This window comes from Cavia porcellus, unplaced genomic scaffold (assembly GCF_034190915.1).
Source record: "Cavia porcellus strain 051 isolate PalLab524CR breed Dunkin Hartley unplaced genomic scaffold, mCavPor4.1 scaffold_20, whole genome shotgun sequence".
In the NCBI taxonomy this organism is placed as follows: Eukaryota; Metazoa; Chordata; class Mammalia; order Rodentia; family Caviidae; genus Cavia; species Cavia porcellus.
In genome coordinates this window covers 36,524,887-36,537,324 of record NW_026947503.1, presented here as the reverse complement: position 1 = coordinate 36,537,324, position 12,438 = coordinate 36,524,887, and the positions used below count along the sequence as shown (strand labels likewise).

The following is a 12,438-nucleotide window of genomic DNA, read 5'->3' as shown; positions in this document are numbered from 1 at the left end:
GAAGCACACAAATGCTCTTAAATTTAAGTTGGCATAAACATTAGTAGGCATGCTTGCTGTGGTACACATTACCAGGCATAGTCCTCAAGGAGTCTATTCAGCATAGTTGAGATTAGGCCCAGGAATCTACATTTTAATAAATATTCCAGGGGACTTTTAATGTAGATGTGCCCTGGACCAGGCTTTGAGAGATGTTGTCTGTTATAGGTTGACTTGTGATCCACATATAAAATTCATATAAGAGTTTTTAACCTTCTCTACTTCAAAATGTGACTGTGTTTGAAGACAAGGCTTTTATAAGAGGTAACTCAGGAAAATTTAGGTCACATAGATGGGCCCTGATCCATTTTGACTGGTGTCTTTATAAGAAACGAATAGGACAGCCAAGTGCACACCCAGAAGGAAGACAAGGTAAGGATAAAACAAGAACAACCCAACCATCTGCAGGGTAACATGAGAAGCCTCAGAAGAAACCAGCCTGCCAAAACCTTGATCTTGGACCCAGGACTATGAGAGAATGTATCTCGGCATTTAAGGTCGATGGGACAATCATTTGTTATGGCAGCCCTCCGGCGATAACACATTGTCCTGGCACTGTGGCGGAAACTGGTGTCTAGCAAATAACCAAGGGATTCAGCACCCTGTCTTGGGTAAGTAGCTGGGAGTGACTGGGAGTCACTAGCTAGTGCGCCTCACTCCACCCAATCCTACAGTCCATGAGGAGGAAACACAAGGTTCTTGGAGTACGTCGTGCTTCAGTCAAGGCAAAGAGGGATTGTTGGTAAGAACTTTCTGAGCCTTCTAGGTAAAAATAGTAGTAGATTTCTCCTTGGAAAACACTCACCAAAAATAATCCATAGGTTATTTTATTTTTGACCAAAAATAAGGTCTCATCAACAAGACTAGAAGGAGGGAACAAGCAAGGAAACAGCAACATAAAATTGATTTTGGAAGGTGAAGAGCATTTAGAAAGGTGGTATATACATTAACCTAGAGGTTCTAAAAGTGTGCTTCCCAAAGGGTAGTATTGACGCTATCCAGGAACTTGTTAATAAGGAGATTCTAGGATATCAATGCTGATTTGCTGGATTAGAGTCTCTGTCTGCAACGGAGTCCAGTGACCTATGTTTTAATTAGACCTTCAGGTGATAATGTACCCTAAAATCTGAGAACAGTTGACCTACTAGAGCAGGAAGGATTGATCAGAGCTATTAATTGTGAAATTTTGAGAAGCAATCCAACAAAAACCCTCAGGAATGAAAGTACCAGGTAATTTTAGAAGCACAGGGTAAGGTACCAAAGTCATAAGGATTGGTTAGAAAAAATTCAGAAAGCAGTTAGGTCCCAGAAACCTCTTCTTAGTTTTTATGTCTGACACAATTTCCACCACACGAAATGCACATATCAGGTAAGATCCACATATCAAATTCATATGAGAGTTTCTACCCTCATACAGGTGTATTTCTTCCAATGAGAGGGAGCTGATAGTAGTATCATATTTACAGAGAGATAATAGCTTTTTATCCAGAGCCAGTATTACTGAATGTGAAAAGGAAGGGTGGTGTCTTAGGACAGTCTTAACTGTTTTAGGTTAGATACTGAACCAGGAAATGAAATATTAGTCTAACTGCATCTCTAACCAAGGTCTAACTCCTTCCGTAACTAACTGTTATTATGGCAAGAAATTCTTCAGTTCTTCATTAGGTTATGGTAAGAATCCTTGAATAGAAATATCTTATAGTCATATATTTAATTATGAATGAAGAGGAACCATAAAATAGAGGAAACATAGTGCTAGTTAAAAGCATTGGTTAATTAGAGTAACAGACTAGATGATCTCATTTTAGATATTTTCTATATAATGTAACTCTAATCAAACAATTTAAACATATATATATATATATGAGAGAGCTTCTACAGAGTGTGTATATGCACAGTATTGCACTCACAAGCATCACATGGTTCCCTGTAAATTGACATTATTGAAATATTTAGTAGCTACTAGAATCATGGGTGACATCATTTTCTATACTTTCTTAACTTTTTGTGGTTTTGCAATATTTCTTTATTATTATTCTTATTATTGGAAAAACTATTTTCATGAAAATAGTAAACAGGTTAATTATCTTAAATGCCAGTTTCAATCAATAGGTAATTTCTATTCCAGTGCAATATTGAGGGCTACAAAGTATATTTTAGAATCAGTGGGAGAGAATGGTGCCATCACTTTATGTTTGCCATGGGAAAGGATGGAACAAGTGCTGTGTACTTGCAAACACTCTGCTACTGTAACCTAGAAGCAAAGTGATCCCCTTTTGTTCTTCAAATGTGAATGCTAGATTCTAGATTGGCTCTTCTGCTAGCCTAACATAGAGACAGAGGACTCATTACATGAAAGCCAGCTGTAGCTACAAGAACCCAGATCTAGCCTTCCTTGTAGAGGAGTATTTCCCAAATAACCTAACTTGGGGGAGTCAAAAAGGTATTTTCTTTAATTTCAAGGAGCTCCACAAAACCATCATTTAGTGTGCATCCATCTCAACCTCTCATGGCCAATCTGGAGACTCATAAATCTCTGTCCCTCCCCAACACACCCATTATAGTGGAGTGCTAGCATAATGCCTTGGAGGAGGGTTTTTCAAGCCAGGCTTGAGGCTGGGACCTTTTGGATTCACTTTGGCACTCAGAAGGGGGCCTGATGGTGGACAGCTCATGGGCCAGGCCTCGTTGCCTCCCATAGAATGGAGAGCTAGTAGGTACTTACTGCCCATTATCCTCCGCACTGTTGGGCCCTCTGCAGTCATTTCTCTCACAATCTCATTGTCATCCTCATTGGCATCCAGCCAGCGATTGCAATTGAAGTTATATTTGTCCTTATTCAGAGTGTTCATCAGGGTCATCTGAAATATATGTGAGTATACTAGAGGTCTTCAGCCATGCCCTACAGCCCCCATTCTGCTATCTCATCTCCAAAAGGTTCATTCTAGAGATGACCCTTGTGGAAGGCAGAAGGCCAGATTAATAATTCTTCCCTGGATCCTCTAGAGACCTGCACTTGCCTAGCACCCAGGTGACTGGTGCAGAATACACACCCCCTTGGACACCTAAGCATTTTCCTCAGTCTTTTTTGGAAGACTTCTCCCCATCAAAAAGTATCTATGGTATCCAGCCCTCCCCACTTCCATTCCCAATAAACATGGAAATAAATTTATGTGACACAGTCATAACAAGGGACAATTTTGGTTTCTCTCCCAACCCCCACAGTTGTGCATCTCACCCTTTCTAAATGCCATCCAGAACCAGGATTCCTTCTATCGTGCCATGCTCGAATCTTATAAAATCTGCCCAGATCTGGGAGCTCAATCTATAATGAGAAATAAAAAGATCTGAGTGGGCATAACCAAGGAAACACATTTATTCTCACAGCTGACACAAACCAGGAGGGTGCCTGGGTTGGACTGTTTCTTCATAGCCAGGATGGGTTTGCTTGAGGCCACCTTCACACATTCTCTTCTCTCATTTTCCTGACAACCAGTGGAACACAGGGTCAAGACAGCCATGCGAAGCTAGGGTCTGAGCTGGCAAAAGTGAACAAAAATAACTGACCCACAGTGGGATGCAGCCTAAAGAAGATCTTCCAGGCAATAAACTTCCAGTAACAAAATCTGCATGACAACCCTGAAAATTAGCACAGGCCCACACCCCCAGGACTCTGCTGGGCACTGAAACAGACAAAAAGATCAATACAGCAGCCGTGCCCTTTCCCTGGGGGCTCAGGTCTGGCAGAGAAGACAAATACATAAAGAGCAATGAACTGAGGGCTAGAACAGAGGGCCAATGGGATGCTCTGAGAGGGTGGCAGCAAATTACCAAATATTCCTACCTAAAGGTCAAAGCAGCAGTTTTCTGGGAAAAAAAGGTTCGCTCTAGTTATATACACACTGGAAAGTTTTAAAGCTGAATTTCTTTCAAATGCTCTAAAATTAATACTTTCCCTAAAATTTGGCCCTAATTTGGTTCTAATTCAGTCCAGATCAGGCAATCTAATATGACATGTGTTCAGGGTCTCTGATGTACAAGATGATCAGGGCACTTGCCTCCCGGATGTCTGAAACCATTCCCCACTGACTTCTCTCAGGCTTGGTTCTGAATTGTTCATTTCAGATGAAGGTCCAGGTCTAGATTGTATCTCTTTGAATACCTTCTGTGTAAATCATCAAATTTGTCCCCCCTGTAAGAGCCTAACAACTCCATTGTACCTTTTTGTCTTCAAACTTGATCCAACCCTGGTTTAGGAAACCAGAATCCCTATAACAAATATCCCTTAAACCCCTTCCTCCTTTCTGCCTCCCACCCCATCATGTTTTTCTCCTACCCTGAATTTCTCAATTACACCTGGTTTGAACCACTTGTTGTTGGGATTCAGGAGAATCTCATCTGTCCGCCCCTTCTGCCCATAAATCTGGATGAAGATGGGCGAGTTGGTACCAGCTTTCTTCAGGTCAGTTGTCCAGACCCACAGAGACCATGGAAATTCTGTAAGACAGGGAAAGTTTCATGGTAAATTTCAAGAAGTAAATGAACTTTCATGTTATCAGTGGAAAGAGTCGAGAGTGACCAGGATTGAAAGGCAGGTTACATAAAAGTGTCCTCAAAATCCCATTATAAAAGTACCAAACTTAGAAAGCTAAAATTCCTTTATGGTAAAATATGGTGCCTTAATGTTCTATTTAATGAGTATTTTAAATGGGCAGAAGCATTGACCCTGGGGATTCTGGGTCAGGTATATTCAGAATGCACTTTAGTGAATCACACATCACAGCAATTTTTTCAGTTTGGGGACTGGGGAGGGAACCTTGCTGCCAGGTGTAAAACTGTGTGGCTGTACCTTAGAGAACTGAGTTTCCTCGAAGGTTCTTTCCCTTTCTTTCTGGAGGAGAACTAAGAAACATTTCTGATCCTGCTTTTCCCTCCATGGTCTGACATCCTAGCTTTGCTGGCCTGTTCAAGAGGTCACCAGATTGTGGGTCTCTTGCACTTACTTTTCAGCCGCTTCTTCCTCAGGGATACCATCTCATAGAGCTGCCTCTCGATCAGTCCATCTGCTTTCTTCTCATCTAGCCAGTTGCTGCAGGGGAAAGTCTGCTGGATGCCAGTGAAGGGACACAGAATCACCACCTGGGAGGGCAGACACAGATGTCTCCTGCATTAGGTCCTCTGGTGGGACCTGCTTAGAGTGATCAGACCCATAAGATGGGACATATGTGTTAGGATTCTTAAAAAATGGCATTTCTGTTACCTGGCTTGTTAAATCTTATAACAAGAAATAACACCACCAAGAAACCTTCCAAAGCAGGTACCATTAATCCTCCAAGTTGCTCATATCTCAAACTTTTTCCTCTATTCATAACACTTTCTTTGTACACATTTCCTTAGGTACAGCATAAAATCTTAGTTAACCTGAGCCAAATGAAGTAAAGTACCAAATTAACTCCCTATAATTCTCTTGTAGAAAGAAGGTTAATCACATGAAAGTTAATTAGCATCTAGAATTTAATATAAAATTATTGTTTTCTTCTAGATCTGATCCTCACTCAACCCTCCCTCAATCTCTTCTCTATCTCTTTCCCCATCACTACTCACATTCTGAGGTCATGGATTTAAAATACAAAAGTCTACTGGGCCTAGGCCATTTATAATGGCTATTCAAAAGAATGTTTCCAGCACACCATAGATTCTTCTCTTTTTTTTTTTTTTTTTTTTTTTTTTTTTTGTCTTTTTCCTTTTTATTGGTACCAGGGATCGAACTCACGACTGCCTGCTTGCAAGGCAGGTGCTTACGCTGCTGAGCTAAACCCCCAGCCCCCATAGATTCTTCTCTTAACAGAGAAATGTTAACTATTTACATTACCCTACTTCAAGATTTGCTTTCCTTTAAACTTTAAAACTAATCTGATACTCTTATAGTCAAGGATTTTGATTAAATATGAAGGACATTTTTCACTGTTAGTTGTTTATAGTTACTACAATTGACAATCACTTCCTTAACTTGATTGGTTGTTGTTACAAGTATACAGGTAACTCTGAGAATTCACCAAATGCACATTACATTATGATCAGCATAAACTTTAGCCTGTAAGAAGCACCAAAAGGAGAGGAGCTAAGTTACAGAAGCAAGTGTGTACCTTCAACTCCCAGAGAAACTCTTTCTATAGGTAAATGATGACAATCACAGGCAATGACCTCTTAAACATTTTACAAATGTATTGAGAATTAACATAACACAGCACTACTTTCACTCAGTAGATAGAAAACCTAAAGGCCAAAAAGGAGAATGAAGTACCTAGGTGTCTTTTCTCTTGTTGCTGAGATAAAAATACCTGACACACAAAATGAAGGAAAGAAAAGTCTATTTAGCTTAGTTTGTGGATGTCTCAGTCCATACTCAATTGGCCTCAAGGCAGGATGGTGCAGATGAAAGGCAATCTTTCATGATGGCTGCAGCAGATATGAAAGATCACAAGAGCAAAAGGGCAAAAAAGGGAGGAGCAAGCCACATTCTCTCCTTTATATTGTATCCAGACTACCTGCCCAAGGGCAGGTTCAGCACTCAGAGCACCAGTCCCAGGAGTAGACAATGAACCAATCACAAATGCTAGATTCAGCCACCCATAGAAGGCCCATTTTCTATGACCACATGAGGTGTTAGCGGGACATCCAGACACAAACCATAACACTATATTTGTAGTTAGTGACAGAACCAGAAATAAAAATTCTCCTGGCCCTGATTTTGCAATGGCAAACAGAAGCACTGAAATGACACCCAGGATTTGGTGGAAGATTTATTTTCATTGATGGGCACTGATAGGGATCATTCCCAGAATATCAGGCCCTGATGTCCAGTGGTCTAGGATTTATATGGAATAAGCAAGTATGAAGTACAAAAGCAGAATGTCTTGTCAACTGGGGACTGTTTTATACAACATGCATCATACTGACCAACTATGCATCACAGTGACCAGCTGTTTCTAAGAAACAGAAGCAACTGGAACTGGAATAGAAACTAGTACCTGGGCAACTAAGAAACTGAAGTACACTGGCTAGGGTGCCTTTTTCTGTTACATTTTCCCCCTCTCTTAGTTTCCCCAAAAAAACTTTACTGGGCATATTATATGTGATCTTTTGAGACAAGGCCCAACTAGAAGGTCCAGTCAGTGATCCTAGGATGGGCCCTAGCCAAACTACCCAAAATATCTTATTATAGAGTTTTTCCCTAAGTTGTTTTCAGTAAGAGACATAATTTAGGCCTGTCTGTTCTGGAACATTAGCTTGGCAAGAGAGATAATCTGATCTAGAAGAATATCCATTGTGTCTTGGATGCTCATCAAATCTTGATCAATTGTTTGATTGATTGCTCTATTCTCTTGGGGCAACCATCCATACAGTGTAAAGCAAAAAAACACAATGAGCAGGGGATGAGGAAGCAAGGACTGAGATAAGCAGGATCCAGGTCAATTAACAAAAAGCACAGTTAGCAGGGCAGCAGGGAAGCAAGAGCTGGGGTAAGTAGCCTAAAAAGTCATGATAATCAAGTGGAATAGGTACGGAGCAATCCAGCAAATAATGTTCTCAGGCTTTAGTCATGCATACAGTGGTCAGCATCCAGAGGGCAAGAGGCAAGAGTTCCAATTTCCCCAGTGATGGTAACTTTTTAACAGAAGGAATGTTGAAGGCAGAGATTTCTGTCCCATTGTCTACCAGGAAAGGCACATGTTTGTTCCTGACTTTTGCAATCATTGTGGACTCTCAGGGACCCTATTTGGTAAAGTTCAGTCTGTCCTACCTATTCAAGCCTGACAGGGTGAAACTCATATGAAGAAAAACCAATTTTTCTTCAGTCAAAATGTGAAACTCAGAAGGAGTTGTTGACTGTTATCTTTGGTGGGTGTTAAATGATGCCATCTGACCAGGATAGGTGCATCTCTAGAGGGGGCGCTATGTGGCCAAATGCAGGCAACGGCTAGCTGGAACCATTTTGCTTAGCTGGAAATAGACAAGTCAGGAGTGGGGAGTGAAATTATAGGTGTTGGCAGCAACTGCAGCCATCAAAGAGGGTGCCAGGGTGGAATTCTCAGGCAGAATAGGCCTGTCTTTTCTCTTTTATTTCCTTTGAAATACAGAAAATGTTTTGGTTTCATTTTTAACTCCATAAAAGCCTATTTACCTGCAGTCAGGGACAGTGGGTTTTGACTAATTAGTTTCCATCTCTGACTTTCTAGTGAGTATTGTGTGCCCTTGAACAATGGCACACAGACAAAAGAGGGTTCCTCTCAGAGAGATACCATTCAGATGCCCATCTGGCCACACCTCTTATGAGGACTTAGGCATGGCTTAGATAAGGAGGGTACAAGGCTTCCCTTATGCCATATGTCAATTGCCAGGGAACTGCAGGTGAGGGTCCAATCAGCCACTACCAATCAGCCACCAGTTCTTCTCAGTCTTGGTGCACAGACAGAACAGCCTATTGCTTACACTGTCCATTCCTCTCACACATACATCCATTTAGCAGGCACTCAGGGGCTAAACATTCCAACCCTCCTTAAGTGGCCTTAAGTGACAAGAGTTGATCAAGCTCTTCTGCTTGAACTGAGCAGGACTAACAGACAGATGGGGTGTCCTAGAGATTTTGTCAAATCAGGAAGGAAGATAGACACAGACAGACAAATTATATCCTCTTCCCTCTGAGACACAATGTGAGCTGCTTGAGCAGGAATTCTTCTCCAGACCTCCGAAGGGGACTCAAGAAATCTCAAGAATGTGCCTTCCCGATCAGTGACCAAAAATGCACCAGATGCAATGGCAAGTCGAAACACCAAAACAATATCCAGGATTTGGAGGCAGATTTATTTGTGTTGGTGGGCACTGTTTGGGATCATTTCCAGAATATCAGACTCTAATCTCTGGTGGCCTAGTGCTTATATGGGATAAGCAAGCAGAAAGTACAGAGGCAGAATGACTTGTCAATTGGGGATTGCTGTGCAACATAGTGACCAGCTGTTTCTAAGAGACAGAAGCAACCACAATTGGAACAGGAACTATTATCTGGGCAACTAAAAAACTTAAGTATTCTGGCAGAGGAAGGGGAAATTTTCTGTTACAATTTTGGTGTAGGTCTCTTTATTCCATTAATAAAAAATCTCAGAATTTCTATTTATGACTGAGGTCTCCTGGGATCCATCATTCATGCTAAAGATTTTATGTAGCCACACATTCAGAAACATAGCCAATTTCAGGCAAAGTTGAAGGGCAACCATATAGGGTAATCTGGGAGCACACTAAAGTCTAATTACCAACAATTTGTATACAAGTCTTTCTTTTTTCTGAACAAACCGTGTATAGACAACTTCTGAGTTTATTCTTGAATTGTTCTCTAATTGTTACCTGTTAGTGGTTTTGTCCTTCGACAAGACAGCAAAATTCCAAAAGCTTGGTGTATCTTCTTACCCCTTCTGGTTCCCATGAACATGTGGTTGTAACCATATAACAATGCTTAAACATAGTAAAAGTTTAAGTATTGTAAGTGCTTTTAAATATTTGCCAAAAGTTCTGCTTCTAAACTAGTTAGTTCAGAAAAGTAGGTATCCTTAAAAGCCTTTACCATTATAATACCTATATACTAGATGAAGAATAGGAAATATCCTTTTATATACTACACATTGCTGAGCTTCCAGGAGTTTACAAAGAAGCCTTAAGAGCCAGTAAGATTCAGATTGAGCAGGAACTCAGAAAATGGGAATGGTAAAATTTGTATTGTCCTGAAACAAAAGACAATCCAAGTACTTCAAGACTAGGAAATTTAACAACCATGTGAGAAAGCAGGAGACTGGGACAAGGGGCTTGCAAACTTCAGGATCTAAACTGGAAACACCTGAATAAACAGAAACTCTTCATGTAGCTTTTTCCTCATCCAAAATATAGGTAGGGAAAATCTGCAAAACAAGCCTATTTTCTCTATCTTTGCTCCAGAAAGTAACAATAGCCTCTCCCTAAGAATTGGTTACCCTGAGCTTGGTTATTGGCAGATGGTAGTAAATGTTCACATAGACATATTGAAGAGAAGCATCTGAGTGGCAAGACAAAGGGAAGGTCTTCAGTGTGTGAGAAGAGAAAGGCAGATAATACAAGTAGATTAATAGAAGCCAGAAAATATTGGGGAAGAGGACTCAGAATTCTGTTTTATCTTTCAAGAGTGAAGATGAAACAGAAATATTTTTCAAATGAACAAAAGCACAATTTACTAGTAGTTGACCTTTGTCAAAGAAATTTCTAAAGGATGTATTTTCGGGAAAGAGAAAATTGACATCAGGAATGTTGAAATGTAAGAACTGGCAAACAAACATGCAAAACATTACATCCCTGATGGAGGGGACAGTTGGAAGACAGTGAGTTCATGCTCTGTACTCTTCCATTACATTCCAGAGTGTGGGATGGCTGGAAGACAGTGAGTTTGTGATCTGGGCCTCTTCCATTGCATTCCAGAGAAAGTGAGTCTTGCACTCTGTGCCTCTCCGTTACATCCTGAAAAGTGGAGCTGACTGAAAGACAGTGAGTTTGTGCACCCAGCTTCCTCCATTACCCACCCTCCTCCAGATGGCAGGCCCAGCTGGAAGAGTGCAAGACCTATGGGGATTCCAAGACCCAGGTCAACAGCCTGGCACACAGACACAAACACATCTTTGGTGGGTGGAGTAGTGAGTGAGGCCAATAACATGGAAGCAACTGAAGCAGCAGCAAGGAGACAGCAGCTGGACTCTGGAGAATTTCACAGAGAGAAGACCAGTCCCAGCCCTCATATCCAGAGGCAGATTGGCTCCATATGCAGCAATCTCTGGGATTTAACATGGACATTATCACAGAACTGTAAACACAAGAAGGTAGATTCCTGGGATAGCTATAAAGAACCAACTACATCTGGAGGACATCGCTGAAGAACAGATCTCTCCTTTCCTCCTTCAGAGAGACCTTAATGCTAGTGGTAGAACTATATCTGATTGGAGTTTGGTGGGCATTAACACAGAAGACAAAATTAAGAAAAAAAGAAAGTGGAGAATGGTAAGATGCAGAGACAGGGTGTGGCCCTAGACTCCCCAAACCCCATTGTCACAGAGATACAGGTCAACTATACAAAAAATCAGCAAAGAAATATCAGAGCTAAATCAAACCTATGAACAAATGGACTTAACAGAACTACACTCCAAGGCTACATGCCTGTGTTTCAGAGAGATCTGATGAGCCCAGTACCAGCCCAGAGAAGAAGCCACATGCCAAGGACACACACCAGCACCCCAGAGAGATCTGGCAAGCCCAACACGGGCCTGGAGAAAAAGCTATGCACTGAGGCCCTCAAGCAGGGGCCCAACACTGGCCCCAGTGAAGAATTCATGCCCCAAGGCCATGTACCAGCAGCCCAGAGAAACCTAGCACAAGCCTTGTGAAGAGGCCCCACTGCCATCAGAGAAGCATTGATGAATCACCCACCTATGCCTCTCCTCCACTCCAGAAACTTCAGATCAGAGGAACAAGGTGCCTAGTCAAATGTACTACATCAAGCCACTGGCAGCCAGTGAAAGAAGCCCTGGGGATGTAGCAATAGGCTGATTTGGAAGAACACAGGAAAACATCAAGATGAAGGAGCAAAATACAATGTTAGATCTCCAGCCCACACAGAAAGAACATGTTCAGGAGACACAGACATAGTAAAACTTAGAAGTCACATACCTGAAATTTCTGAAAATATAACAATTGAAGTAAAGAAACAACTTAGTTCTTGTATTGTTTGGTTAATTTTATATGCCTATGTCTGATGGTCTGGATAGCTATTTTGAAGATAACAACTGTTACTTTCCTTTTGTCTTGTTTTGAAGTCCTGTATTGTTTTCATTGTTTTGTTTGATTTTATTGTTTTGTTTTGTTTGATTTAATTATGCCTGATGATATGGGCAGCTATTTTGAAGATATATTATCGTAGCTATTGTTGATTTCCTATTGTTTTGAAGTTCTGTATCACTTTCATTGTTTTGTTTTGATTGACTTTATTCTGCTTTATTTTGTTTGGTTTTATTCTCTTTAAAATATAAAATCATGCAAACATATAGGTAGATCTAAATCAATAATGCTCTATAAAACAGCAATGTATACTATGTGCTTTTAAAAATAATTCAAAATAGAAATAAAGTAAAATAATATTCAACTAGATTCATGGCTACTAACTTTAGAGGTTTCTAAGGCACTTGTGCTTTCCAAAACAGTAGTAGAGATGTTAATTAAATTTAGGGCCAAATTAAATATGCATGGTAAGAATCACTAGAAGGGGATGGTTTACCCCTCTGCCATGTGCTAGTCTGACTTGGAACCAGCTAATTATGGACTGAAACCTCT

General features: G+C 40.8%; 1 protein-coding gene across 2 annotated transcripts in view; it reads right to left on the bottom strand.

Moving 5' to 3' along the window:
* Loxhd1 (lipoxygenase homology PLAT domains 1) overlaps positions 1–12,438 on the bottom strand; it is a 165,234-nt gene that overhangs the window by 98,444 nt on the left and 54,352 nt on the right. For both annotated transcript variants that reach the window (XM_063231735.1, XM_003474065.4), the window contains exons 9-12: positions 5,043–5,178; positions 4,376–4,536; positions 3,278–3,364; positions 2,765–2,900 (exon numbers count right to left, since the gene is read on the bottom strand). In XM_063231735.1, coding sequence (XP_063087805.1) covers positions 2,765–2,900; positions 3,278–3,364; positions 4,376–4,536; positions 5,043–5,178 — 520 coding nt within the window. The remainder of the gene's footprint in view (positions 1–2,764; positions 2,901–3,277; positions 3,365–4,375; positions 4,537–5,042; positions 5,179–12,438) is intronic.